This window comes from Pseudopodoces humilis, chromosome 14 (genome assembly GCF_049639895.1).
Source record: "Pseudopodoces humilis isolate 2021_Gansu_Grassland_sample_001 chromosome 14, ASM4963989v1, whole genome shotgun sequence".
NCBI lineage: Eukaryota > Metazoa > Chordata > Aves > Passeriformes > Paridae > Pseudopodoces > Pseudopodoces humilis.
In genome coordinates, this window is record NC_142213.1 from 9,249,402 (window position 1) to 9,262,993 (window position 13,592).

The 13,592-nt window shown below is 38.1% G+C and overlaps 1 protein-coding gene across 3 annotated transcripts; it reads left to right on the top strand.

The window, feature by feature from the left end:
* Positions 1-1,647: 1,647 nt before the first annotated feature.
* LOC102105746 (dipeptidase 2) lies at positions 1,648-13,378 on the top strand. 3 transcript variants are annotated; one of them, XM_005526435.3, is made up of 11 exons: positions 1,648-1,799; positions 3,433-3,716; positions 4,521-4,647; positions 5,135-5,264; positions 5,577-5,718; positions 6,170-6,239; positions 6,738-6,914; positions 7,401-7,488; positions 8,072-8,147; positions 9,789-9,924; positions 11,181-13,378. In XM_005526435.3, the coding sequence occupies exons 2-11, from the start codon at positions 3,583-3,585 to the stop codon at positions 11,379-11,381; spliced, it is 1,281 nt and encodes a 426-aa protein (XP_005526492.1). In that variant the 5' UTR covers positions 1,648-1,799; positions 3,433-3,582; the 3' UTR covers positions 11,382-13,378. The 3 variants fall into 3 exon arrangements, with proteins under 3 accessions (XP_005526492.1, XP_014110908.1, XP_087918348.1); XM_014255433.2 differs by having other exon boundaries at positions 5,168-5,264; XM_088062222.1 differs by lacking the exons at positions 1,648-1,799; positions 3,433-3,716 and having other exon boundaries at positions 4,538-4,647; positions 5,161-5,264.
* Positions 13,379-13,592: the final 214 nt, after the last annotated feature.

Genomic DNA, 13,592 nt, shown 5'->3' on the forward strand with positions numbered 1-13,592 from the left:
CAGGGAGAGACAGCTGTGTAACAGCACTCTGGACAATAAAGATAGCTCTTGGGATATTTATTAAGAGACCAGTCCTGCCAGATGAACTCTGCAGGAAGGATGTACATCACAAATGCTACATTGTAAGAATTAAAATACACTGACAGCTGCTAACACTAATCCAGGGCTATTGGAATAAAATTATAGAAGAAACCTCACTATGAGCCAAAGGAAGCTTTTGGCATTTAGCAGCTTTAAAAATCAGTTATGTTCTGAATCTGCAAAGAGGTGAACTGTTAAAAGCTCAGGAAGATGTTTAGTGGCTCAGTAAAAACTGTTGTTGAAGAAGGAATTGGTGAGCTTAGTTTTTCTGCAAGCATGTGGAAACAGAGTTTTAGATAGAAATCAGATCAGAGATTTAACTTGATTTTGTAAGGAGAGAAAATTCAGAAAATGGGAAAAATAAATTGCAATGTATGTGATATTTAATTACTCTGGAAGATAGAGATCAGAATCTGAAAACTTTACAATTAACAATGAAATATGGGCTAGAACTAGACCACAAATGGAAAAGGAATCTGAACCTGATAATTGTTGCTTTAATTTCAATATGAAATATAGTTTCCTGTCATAGGCGTAATAATGTTTCCAGCCTGGAACAAACTTCAGAATAGAAAGAGAAAATATTTGTCATTATTCTTATTATTTCATTTGTATTGTTTAGGGTTCTCTAGTCCAGAGAAGTGGATAGTAAATGCTTATAAGTGAAGTTCACTAAATGTGCAGCAGAATTCCCAGGGATTGTGGGGGTTTCAGTTTAAGTTTTCCAGTTAGTGGGGACTAAGGGATTGATGATGAATGTGTGCTCCACTTAAGACATGACTTGCACAACAGGTCTGCAGGAGATTTGATCATGAGCCTTGGTCATTTCTCCACAATAGAATCATAAACAAAAGCAGGATTCCCTTTTGGTTTCCAGTAAAAAACATGAAGTGAAATAAAAATTATGATATGCAAACCTCACTTCTTGTAAACTCTAGCATCAGGGTTTTGCATATATTTCTTTATTTCCAAACTTTCATGTTTGAAAACAGGTGAAAATCCACAGTAAGTTCAGAGACATAATTGTTTTTGGAAAGGTCACCAGTAGCTTGTGACTATTTTGACCTCTACAAATATAATACAATGGCACTGTAAGCCCTGCATAAAATACAGGAGGTACAGTAACAAGAAGTAGATATTTAACTGGCTTAAGTGTAGTCAATGTGAATAAGCAAGCACTGGAAAAGGGGCCTGGAAAGGTTTTATGAGCTTTTTCATCGAAGATACCAAAACTTCCTCTGAGTGAAGTCCTGAGCAACCTGATCTAACTTTGGAGTTGCCTTACCTGAGACCAGGTGGCTGGATTAGATGACATCCCACCAAAAACCTCTTCCAACCTAAATTATTCTGTGGTGAAAGGCACCTATTTCTGAACAATACAAACAGTGATTTTAACACATTATTCTGCTAGTGGCCAGAGGCATTGTGAGCTGCACAGCCAGGCTGCCACGAGAGGGAGGAAATGCTGGGTTTTTAACAAGGCATAGCAAAAGCCTTGTGGGGCTCCCATGTGGGTGTAGCTGAGCTGAAAGCTCACACACAGACCTTGCTTCTCAGAAAGTGGCAATTTCCAAATGCCTGTTGTGACAGCAGCTAAAGAAACAGAGGAGGTTTCTTGGTTGCTGCTGTGATGCCAGGCAGATCCAGTGCCAAGCTTTAGCTGTTGTATCCAACACAGCGGCATGTGGATTTCGACTCTGCTGTATTAACTGAAGAAGGTAACTGCTCCAAGGAGCCTCTAGATAAACAAAAGAAAAACCATAAATCTTATTGCAGCTTCCACTTCTCAACTCTGCTTAGTCAGCATGGGAAAAAGCTATGTGGATTTTGTATTTTAAATGTTGTTTAAATAGGGATGCTAGTATGAAATGTTCTTAATTTTGTGTAGTGCTTGCAATGTTCCTTCAATTTTTAAGTACTGATCTCTGAATGATGATTTAATTATGAATCTTCTTTTGTACCTGAACAGTTTCAAAGGCAAATATACTTTATACTGTCAAAGTATGAAGAATATTTTGCATTAAACTGAGAAGATATTTTGATATAGAAAATCTATAGAAAATTCTTGTAGCTACAAAGAACTGCATTTTTGTACACATGCACAGAAATGAGATTTGGTACTGTGTAGATAAAAAGAATTTATTTTAGCATTCAAACCACTGGAAGAACACATAGTTCCTGCTGAAAAATCTTCCTGAAAATTGCTGTTAAATTCAGGAAAAAATTGTAACAATTTGGACCAAAATCTACAGTGTGTATCAGTTTTTATAGCCTGAGAACAGTTTTATTATGTGAACAAGGTTTGCTACTTTTTCATTAAGCAGTTTGAACTAACACATTATATGAACGTCTATATATATATGAGGCCAGAGCAGATAATAAGCTTTAAAATCTTAGTTTTTCCTTTAAAGTCCTTTTATCAGGATATGGGAGAGTTGTAGAGATTCAGGCTGCAGATCTGTCCTGTATATTGGCTTGAGGATTTTGCAACCAAAACATGCCTAAAGAAACTAATTTGCCTCTGTGGTACTAACTTGTCAGAATTCTTCTGCTTGGGCAGTTTTTTGACCTTTTCTTTTTAACATTTTGCATGCTGAGCTGTCACAAACAAAATTTAACATTTTCTAGATTAGAGATACAAAGAATTTTTTTTCCCTGTGGTAATGAAGTCTGCATTTGTGGTAAAAGGGTAATTCTGTATTTGTGCTTTGACATTTAAGGGAAATCTCTGTGGTTGCCACGGAGCAGAAAAGAAGCAACTTCTGATTGCTCTCTAATCTTTATGGTTTTGTAGAAGTGCTGTGCCACTAAAGTTTTTGGGTCCCACAATGCATGTATATTTCTGATGCATATTTGTGGAACTAAAAATTATATTCTAAGACTGTACTGCTATCAGAGGAGGCATTTTGAGGATGGTCGTGTTTTTAGCAATCATTGTTCCTTTCATCCCATTTGATGTTCCGTGTGTTTACAGAAGACAGTTCACTTCTCAACTTTCTCAGAAAACTGTTTCAGTGCTCATTTCAGTGTGAAATTTCCCACGGAAAGAGAACAAGCAAGTTAACATAATGAAAAAAAACTATCTTCTGCTGCTGCTTTGGAAGCTGTTTTTGGGAGGTTTGAGTCCAGGTTGTAGCAAGCTCAGCCTGCCAGCTCTGACTGAGCAGCTGGTTCTTTCTGTTCAGCACTGAGCTGGTGGCAGCAGCAGAGTTTAAGGAGAGGTCATATGTACAAGTACACCACAGCCAGAGACCCTGAAATCTTTGGGAGAGTGTAGCTGTTTCAGAGTTTCCAATGCTACCTTCCCTTCTGTTTACTATTATTTCTTTGTTTTTTCCTTTCCTCCTCCAGAATTCAAACCAGCCTTATCAGAAGGAAGGACATTCAACTCTGCCTGCATTGTTAAGCCTACAGCCTCTACAGACTGGAAATTTTGCTGTTTCATCATCATCAGTGAACAATTGTGGTATCCCTGTCCTCTAGCACTTTTTCCACTGGAAAATGGAAATGAAGAGAAATATGGCAAAGTTGTTGTGGCTGCTGATGCTCTTTTCCAATATTGTGCCATTCAGCTGTGAGAAATCAATGAGAGAAAGAGCTATTGAGCTGATGCAAGATGCACGTTTGATTGATGGGTATATAAAATATGTTCAACTAAACCCTCTTTATGAGTCCTGACAAGTGGGGAGGAAATGCTGAAGTGTGTGTAGATCAGCAGAGACATGGGCTGTTATGAGCACATAGCACTGAGCTACTGTTGCAGTGATATATTGGGAAGGAATTTTGGTTCAGAGGGTACTTAATGTAGGACTGTGTTATTCTAAACACCGTTGTGATTTTCTGGCCAGGTCTCATAGTTTAACCCCAGCTGGCAACTGAGCCCCACACAGCCCTTGCTCACTTGTCCCTCTGGTGGGATAAGGGAGAGAAACAGAAAAGTGAGAAAACTCATGAGCTGAGACAAAGACAGCTTAATAAGGAAAGCAAAAGACATGCACAAACAAAGCAAAACAAGGAATTAATTCACTACTTCCCATGACTAAGGTGTTCAGCCATCCCCAGGAAGCAGGGCTCCATCACACATAATATTTTCTTAGAAAGATAAACATTGTGATTCTGAATGTCTCCTGCCTTCCTTCTTCTCCCCAACTTTATATGCTGAGCATGACCCATATGGTCTGGAATATCCCTTTGGCCAGCTGGGGTCAGCTGGCTCAGCTGTGTCCACTCCCAGCTTACTGTACACCCCTAACCTGCTCACTGGTGGGATGGGGTGAGAAGAAGAGGCAGAAAAGAAGAGAGACTTTCAGGCATCTGTTGCTGCAAGGATTATTGGCAATTAATAGTCTATGTGACTACAAATAGTGGAAGAAATTACACTTGGGTTAGAAAGGGAACAACTTATGTCTATCACAAGCCTTATTTATTTTCCATTCTAGCCACAATGACTTTGTACTGCAGCTGAGAATACTTTACCAAAATAGACTCAGTAAAGTCAACTTGAGAGAACTCAATGTGACCCACACAAACCTTGTGAAACTTCAGGCTGGTTATGTGGGAGCTCAGGTATGTATCACTGTGGTTGTGAGGCTCAGACCATGTTTCTGCATTTGCTTCCTTCCCAGCCACAAAAGTACTCCTAGCCCTGATTTTGGTTCTTTATCTTGAAAAAGAAAAATAATAATAGAACTGAAAAGCCAGAGACACTGTGGCCAGATACAGTCACAGCCACAATTTCATGACAATTTTGTTTCAAAAGTTTGGGGGTTATAATTCAGATACTCCTAGTCTAAACAGCATAAATTAAAATAAGCTTATATTTGCTTTCCTGCATGTCCTGTGGAGTAGCTGAGTGTATCAGGAGACTTTATCATGTCTGGAGTGGGTGCTCTTGCCTTGCATCATAACTCTTTCTTTGGGGGAAAAGCTGTAGTGGCAACTCCCTTGTAAACTGCAGGAAGTTATTTTGGTCTGTGCTCCTGAACTATGAGCAAACAGAAGTTTCCAAGTCAAAACACAAGTTATCTGGTTTACTTGTCAACGTCTCTTTCAGTTTTGGTCAGTGTATGTTCTTTGCAGCGCTCAGAACAAGGATGCTGTGCGCCTGACCTTAGAGCAAATCGATGTTGTCAAGAGGATGTGTAATAGCTATGAAGAACTGGAACTTGTGATGTCTTCCCAAGGTGAAGCTCCTTGTAAAAGAATTTTTTAAAATGTGATTGCAGGAGGTGTGTACAGAGAGAGCAAGAAGATAAGTTATGCTTTAAAGAGTAACTTCAACATTTCCTCTGAACCACAGCCACTCACTGTGCACAGCCCTGGTCCACTGCAGTCATGAGAAAGTGTGCCATATAAACATGTACTCTGTAAGCTCCAATTCTACAAAAATGTCTTTATTATTGCTTGCAGTTTACACAAACAGTTGCTGCTTGGTAGTTCTGGCTTCTTATGTGTCATGGAATTACTTTGGAATTCTCTCCCTTTGTGTTTCCCAGGTATCTCTGACAGTAGAAGGATTGCATGTTTGATTGGAATAGAAGGTGGCCACTCCATTGACAGCAGCTTGGCAACACTGAGGATGTACTATGACTTGGGTGTTCGTTACATGACTTTAACACACTCCTGCAACACTCCTTGGTAACTATTGTGTGTGTTTTTGTGTGCCCATCTAATGCCAAGGAGTGGCAGCTACATGATGGGAGAAGTGTGGATTCAGACACAAACTTATCCTGTGGAAGGCTTTGAACCAAGTCAAGGTGATAGGTTTTGGGGGTAAATAGTTTTCCATGTGTACAGTGGGAGACTACATCCATTATTTAGTGCTTGTTATGATCATCATTTGGACACTTGACAATATGCTTGTCTTAAATTCCTTCACAAACATCAACATTAGTGAACCTGAAAGCAGTTATGAACATAAAAAGTACTGCCTGAACAAGATACTTGTTATGTAGGTATCATTATCCCCACATTTGGCTATGTGACACTGTAATATTTTTTCTTGTGTGTAGTGTAAGAGTTTTCAGCTGCTGATATTGTATTCTCCAGAATAATATGATGTTTCTTCTCCCTCACTCCCCTTTTTAAGGTCTGAATCATCATCAAAAGGAATACACAACTTTTATCCTGGTGTTATTGGTCTGACTGCATTTGGCCAAGTAAGGATCTCTTTCAAATGCTAAGCTGTGCAATCTGTCGTGCAACTAACAACTTCTGGTCTCATCTTCTCAAAAGTAAATTGTCATTAAAATTTAATTATGGGAAGTTCTTGATAGTTAGGAGGTGATCAGGATTTAGTCAAACCAAATTCCCTGTGATCTTAGGGTAAAAGAAGTGTTAGATTTCGTTACAATTGTTTTAATACAGATTAGATGTATGAATTCATATGCGCAAGCAGTAAGATGTGAATAACACTTCTAATGACTTATTTTAGGTTGACTAAGTTTTCTAAGTTTTGAGCATGTGGTGGCATGCTGGTTAATTTTGAGTGAATAAATCACTAATGAATTAATAGGTACATAGAAACCAATACAGACACAGCATGTTTATGACTAGCTGACAGCTGCAGAATTAATGTATCTGTTTACATATACCAGCTAAACGGCTTTCTTTCAGGAAACTTAATACTGACACTGTTGTCTGTACATCTGTTTTAGGAAGTGGTAAAGGAGATGAATCGCCTGGGTATGCTGATAGATTTATCTCATACCTCATACTCCACAGTAAAAGATGCACTCAATATCTCAAAAGCACCAGTAATTTTCAGCCACTCGTCAGCATTTTCTGTCTGTAATCACTCAAGAAATGTTCCTGATGATATCCTACATCAACTGGTGAGTGATATGGTTCTTGGGTTTGTCTTTGGAGGAAGGAATTTGTTGGTTTTGCTTCTTGGGGGTTTTGTTTTTTGTTTCAATGGCAATGTTTGCATGGGTGCATTCAAATCATGATGTTTACTTTCCATCTCCTCATCCCTGAACTTGATTTAAAAGCAGATCCTTGAGCAGCAGCTTACAATTGCTTCTGAGACATTTTCTTTGGGTTGTGTTTAGCCTTTGACTACAAAAATGAGGTGTTTGGAAATACTTTGCAATTCTGGTTGAGTTGTTTGATGTAATCACTGCACTTCTGTTGATTCAGTCTGCATGCAAGTAAAATGAACACAGGGGAAAGGACAGGGAGGCAAAGCCTTGTGTTGCCATCTGAACTTAGTACTGCTGTTCTAACTGATGGATGGGTATAGAAGATTCTATATAAGATGCCCATGAAGTTGCAGGGTACGAGTGTTCACTCATCACCTGTCTCTTCATATCTTTCAGAAAAAGAACAAGGGAATTATCATGGTGACTTTCAATGCAGATGTACTGGCCTGTGGCAGAAAAGCTGTTAATATTTCTACTCTTGCAGGTTTGATGTTAATACACTGTCATTTTTTTGGGTTCTATGGTTTTATATAAATTCTATGACTATTCTGGTGCATGCATCATTTTCAAGGTCATGTGAATTACACTGCTTGTTTATTCCATCCACACCTTAGCCCAGTCTAGTTACTTTTTGCTTTAACACTCATTAAACAATAGCAAGAGGTACAAGATGTGTGTGTGGCTGGAGGACACGATGCTCACAAACAGCCAACAACCATTAATCCCAAAGTAGTTGTTACTTTCTGGAAAACACCTTAAGCCTATGTAAATAAGATTGTGAAACATAGGTATGTAATGGATAATAAAAATTCTATCGGTATAATTGGGTTACTTGTTAGGAATGAATGTGCTGTGATGATCATGTCTCTTTCCTCATTTTCATTTCATCAGTATAGCTGTCATTTTGAAGGTTGCTGCCTGATGGGGTGTCTTTTGACTTTTTTAGAAAGGATTTGATCAAGATCTCACAATTAGGGAGAGCTGTTACCTAGAGCCAATATGTGTGAACTGCAATATTTCATTTTAGCTAGATGCTTAGATGTTGTTTTCTTGATATTTTCTTTCAGATCATTTTGACCATATAAAGGAAATTGCAGGCTCAGAATCGATAGGAATTGGTGGTGACTATGATGGAGTGGAACGGTTAGTAAAGTTGTACATACATTGACATCTGCTTCTTAAATTATGTGGGTTTTGATTCATTTAAGGGGGAAAAAAGAAGGCAGACTAAAACACTGGTATCAGACTACCTTGTAATGAGCACTAAACCAAGTTTTATGAAAGAGGGGCACAATGATCCATTTTTAGAACTGCATGAAGCAGTGCTATAAATGTAGAAATGGATCCTCATGCCCTGTGAACTCTGAAGCTGTGTGTTCTAAGTGGTGGTTTGTGTATATAAAGCCAGTGATGGAGATTGTTTTGCTCCAAAAGCCAGAGATGAATGACAGAAAAACTGCCCCAACCTTTATATAGTAAATGGTTCAGTCTAGAGAGATGCCACAAAACTCTTTCCTCCGCTATCCCTGGGGAAAGCCCAAAGCCTTTGGGTGCTGTGAAACCACTCCTGCTTTTGGGGCTTGGGAAGCGTTTGGGGCAAGCAGACCCTGGTAAGCAGCCCACCACAAAACCTCTCCTCACTCTTGGACCACAGCAGTTACAGCACAGGAAATAAATGCGGATTGGGTGGCATTTGCTGCTGTAATGCTCAACTTTTTTTAAATTTTTTTTTATTTTCTTCTTTTTGTCTTATCTCCTTTTTATTTTTTCTTTTCCTCCTGGAGTCAGGCCTGCTTGGGAATGAAAGTCAGAGCCAGGCTCCCATCTGTAGTACAAACATAAACCCATTGTATCAGCTGCCATGATATCATATCTCTGAAACTATAATTCCCAAAATAAAAACAGTTTGGAAGCAAAAGACACATTTTATCACATGGATTTTATCAGAGACTATCAGTTAAATTGGTGGTGGAGTTGTTGAGGTCCTAATTCCTGCTAGTAATGCCATAGATTTATTGAGATATGCTTATCATCATACCTTTATGGAAAAGAAAAATAACAAAAATATTAGTTATCTCAAAACAATATCAAAGTCTTATGGAAATACAATTTAAAACAGCTGTTTAATGCAGGTTTTGCAGCATTTTATTTCTAAATTCTTTTTATTCTGACACAAATTAGCACAAGGCATAGATCAGTTTTTCTTTTTGTAATTTCTTTAGTAGAGGGCTCTGAATATGTTTCTTTCCACTGCCTAAACAATTGGCTTAATTCAAACCAATATTATAATTCTAATTGATTTATATTTTTTTTTGGAAAAAATACTTTGTAGGCAACAGAGTTCACAAAATTGCCTGCAACTCCAGGGATCATGTGCTTGTAGGTTTTCTTTTGTTCTCAGTTACAGTGGATTGCCCCACTTCATTTGTGATGCAGCTGTTTCCTTACTCTAAAGGCCAGATGGAAAGTGTGGATTAACATATACATGAATTTCTGGTTGTTTTTTCCCCTTTTGTTCTAATATCCTCCCATGCTGTTGTTTTGCCTCTATAGAAGTGCATCTTCATTCCAGTTGTGTTCTGTTTATTGGGTCCTATGTGAGGAAAAAGCCTTTTGTTGTGTCCTAGAACTGTTTCTTTTTGTCAGCTGAATTCTCAGAGGAAGAATTGGGTCCAAAGTGAGCTCACTTCAGAAGTCAATATGTGCGAAAGACTAATTAAAAACCCTTTTCTCCAATTTGTCAGTGATATGTGTTGAATGTGCTTGTGTGACTCTTGCCAACAGCTTTCCCGAGGGTTTGGAAGATGTCTCCAAATACCCTTCTTTAATAGAGGAACTTCTTAGAAGAGGATGGAATGAAATTGAACTGAAAGGAGTCTTAAGGGAGAACTTTCTCCGTGTCTTCAGGGAAGTAGAAAATGTAAGATTAAAATCCAAACTGAATCTTGATTCCTGTTAAGAGGGAAAGAGGAACTGTTGGTGTTTTGTTGTTTATTTTTTGGATGGGTTTTCTCTTTGTTGTGGTTTTTTTGTTGTTTTGTTTTATGTGTTTTGTTTTGGAGTGTTTTTTTTTTCAATGAGAGAGATATGAGGGAATGTAAGCACCTAATTCAGTAAATCCAAATGCTGGGAAAGAAACCAAGATGGCAAGAGAGCGTTAGCAGCATAAAGGAAAATGAGGGAGAGCAGACAAAGCTCTTTGGAAGTTTTTCTCTCTGCAGTAATCTGATAAGCACACATCAGTGACTTCTAAATGGAATCACTTCATGGTTTGGAGAAACTGCGGATGTACCAGCATCACAGTCTGGCTGTGTTCGCTGGGGCAGGAAGGAATGTTGACTCCTGCAAATCAATTTAATTCTTGTCATGGGATTGGGCTGCTTTTCAAAAGGCTTCTGCCATGGCCAGATCACTAACAAGCCATAAACATAACAACTAGATCACAATGAGCTTTAAGTGTAAATGGTAGAAATAAATCCAGAAGGATGAGGGGGGAGAGGAGGGAGGGAAGCTGGATAAGACTATGACCCCCCTCAAGGGTAACTTTTACAAATGCCTCTGCTGAAACTTCCAGACTTCTTGCCTCCTACTGCTTTTATTTACAGGGTAAGTAAGTAGATATTACACACACAGCCCTGTAGATCACAGATATTTCACAGTGACCCTTCTTCCACTTGTCTTTTTTGGGCATGTTGGATGAACAGAAATTAGGGAAAATGGTACTGTTCTTGTTAACCTATCTATATAATGCTGACTTCATTGTGTGGCAGACTGACATTATGGAGAGGCTCAAATTCATCACATCTAACCAATCTGTGGGACTTAGTATGGTTTTTCCCTTCTAAATTAGAGACTATGAAGCTTTGTCTTGAGAGTGTGATCTCACTTCAGGGAAGAAAGCTCATGAGTTTGTTTGCTCCATATGTGGAGAGAGTCAGACAAAGAACAGCCAGGCCTGTGACTCTTGCCTGTAATGTATTTGTGCTGAATTCTGGGAAGTGTTTCATAGGAATGCAATCAGCAGAATAATGATGTTGATTTCCTCACATTCAGATGTGGTTTTGCAATACACTTTGAGCTGGGTAACTTGAAACAGCATTGAAGTTGCTAGCTGCACAAAGCTTTTTGCTGTTGTGCCAGTCTGGCTTTCAGGGACAACCTTTTGAATTTTTGTAGGTGCGGAACACTTTTGGAGTAATGGACGTAGGTGAAAGTGAAATTCTGGAAGAAGTACAAAATTCCTGTCGCCTAGACCTACGTAAGCCTCAGCTTCAGCCATCCAGGTCCTTTGGATTGCCTTCCATGGCACAACCTCTTAGTCTGACACTTCTGTCATGTTTAATGCTGCATCATGTATCATGGATCTATGGAGCCTAAAGAGAGATTTGTGGAATACTCTGCAATGCAACTGCTTCTCTTTCTGTGGTTTCTTAATGGAAAACTATAATAAATTTAAAAAATAATTTCTATAAATTCATATGCATACTTGAAAAATCATGTAAATTATAAATTATGTAGCAAAAGTATTTAGAATTTTAATATCATCTTGGCTAGACTAGGACCTACATTGTTAATGGAGGATATTCACATTTAAAGAACAAATTCTATAATACTTGATGCATGGTTTTGGTACCCATATTTTGGAATAAATACTGGAATCCATAACCAGCAGCTCCACACAGGAATTGGAGATTATGATTAAGACATCTGTGCCAAGAAGTTTTCAAATATTACTTCTTGTTAAATCATACAACTTCAATCAAGAATTGATGGCTTACTCAGAGAAGGCCATCCCCTGCCATATAAGTGCTTTTTTTGGTTTGCTTGGGGTTGGTTTTTTTTGTAAGATGACAGGATGAGTGACAAACCTATTCCAGTTTAAAGTACATGACTACAACTAGCTTTAGAGACCCATCCTGCAGTACTAAACTCTTATTTTTGAACCCTGATCAGGAGAGTGGGCAACTGGACAGATGCTGAAGGGTGGAGATAGATCTCTTACATTCAGATGCAGACAATATTGTAGATACTTTTCTGTAATTTGTGGACAGTTGTTTGCAGCATTTTCACGATGATGGGAGCAAGAACAAGTCAGGACAAAGCAGGGATTCTGGCTAGTAAGAGGGTTGTGGAAATATTTTTGACATTTAAACAATTATCCTTATCAGTAACATGTTTTATTATTTAATTTCTATTCTAGCTGGCTAAAATCAGACAATGGCCAGTGGATTCATAGACATGAGATTAGGGAGAGATCTTTTTATTATAAATCTGCTGTTTTGGCCTTTGGAATATGTTTTGAAATACACAAGGTGTGTGAGGTTAGATGCTCCTGTTGCAGAGAAGAGCATAAATTGAGATAGGCCTGTTCTTTGTAGGTTCAAAACTGACACTTTAGTCAAATATACTGAGATTCATTATGAAATGTAAGACAGCAGCACCACATTGCTTTTGTATGGTCAGTTCCCAGTGCTTGCTGGTAAGTGCTTTCCCATGATACTTGCTGTTAATTGTGATTTTATGATGCCAACTTTTATTTACTGATATGACATCTACAGAATTTAGCCTTAATGTAGAATAAAAACCTTGTAATTGATCTAAGGGAAGCATTTGTAAACACATAAAATATTCAACAACTGAAAGAGAAGGCTGAGCATGAACAGGATGAAAAACATTATTTTTTTTCTAGAGGAATTTGAGACTGTTCCTACCATCCATTTCTGCACTCTGTAGGGTTTCTGGAAGGATCCTGTTCTTTTATAGCTTCAAAATTAAGCTTCATTAATTCTTTTGATAATATGGTCTCCTTGATAAATATATTCTAATTATACTCCTGCACATTACCAAATTCTTTACAAATCATGTGGAACAATATAGTTGAACACCAAAAAAGTCAACTTTTAAAGAATAGTTTCTCAATAAATACTGATCCTGGATATGCATGCAGAAAAGGGAATTACTGATTCAGTAATTCTGGCCTCCCTGATATTGCTTGACTATCATCAGAACATGTTTTACTGGCAAACTGATGAATTCAATAGGGCAAATATTTAATTCCCAACAGTACTTCTTCTGATAGGTTCATAAGCCATTGGAAAACTGCCATCCATGGTCTCTTTTCTCAGAACTAGTACTCTGATATTTGTTTCATTACACAAAATGTAAGATGCTTCTTTATTCCTTCCAGCTTTCTTTATAGTGTATTGTCACTTTACTGCCTGCTAATTTTTGCTTTTTTTCCTTCCCATACTACACCATGGACTAAAAATATATATTTCTCTTCTTAAAGATACATAAAATACATCTATATGACTTGTCTTATCTGTAACGTATTCTACTTATTTGTTGACTGCTTGTGCAATGAGTAATTTGTAACCTTGTGGCAAAACACAGACATGAAATTTCAATAAAATAGTGTTTAAAATTGTGTAAGGATACTGGTGTAATCTCACAAAACAGTGTAGATTTTCAGAAGCCCATGGGACCCTGAAAGAACCATGCACCCCTGTGGCAGAAAGAAGGCCAGAGTATCATGAGGACTGGGTCAATAACAGAGGGAAGGGTTGCCCCTTCCATGGCAGGCAGGAG

Excerpts from the sequence above, each read along its gene's own strand:
- LOC102105746 (XM_005526435.3), top strand. The coding sequence starts at position 3,583 with ATGGAAATGAAGAGAAATATGGCAAAGTTGTTGTGGCTGCTGATGCTC. Across the intron at positions 5,719-6,169 it reads CACTCCTGCAACACTCCTTG|GTCTGAATCATCATCAAAAG; the intron begins GTAACTATTGTG and ends CCCCTTTTTAAG. Across the intron at positions 6,915-7,400 it reads ATGATATCCTACATCAACTG|AAAAAGAACAAGGGAATTAT; the intron begins GTGAGTGATATG and ends CATATCTTTCAG.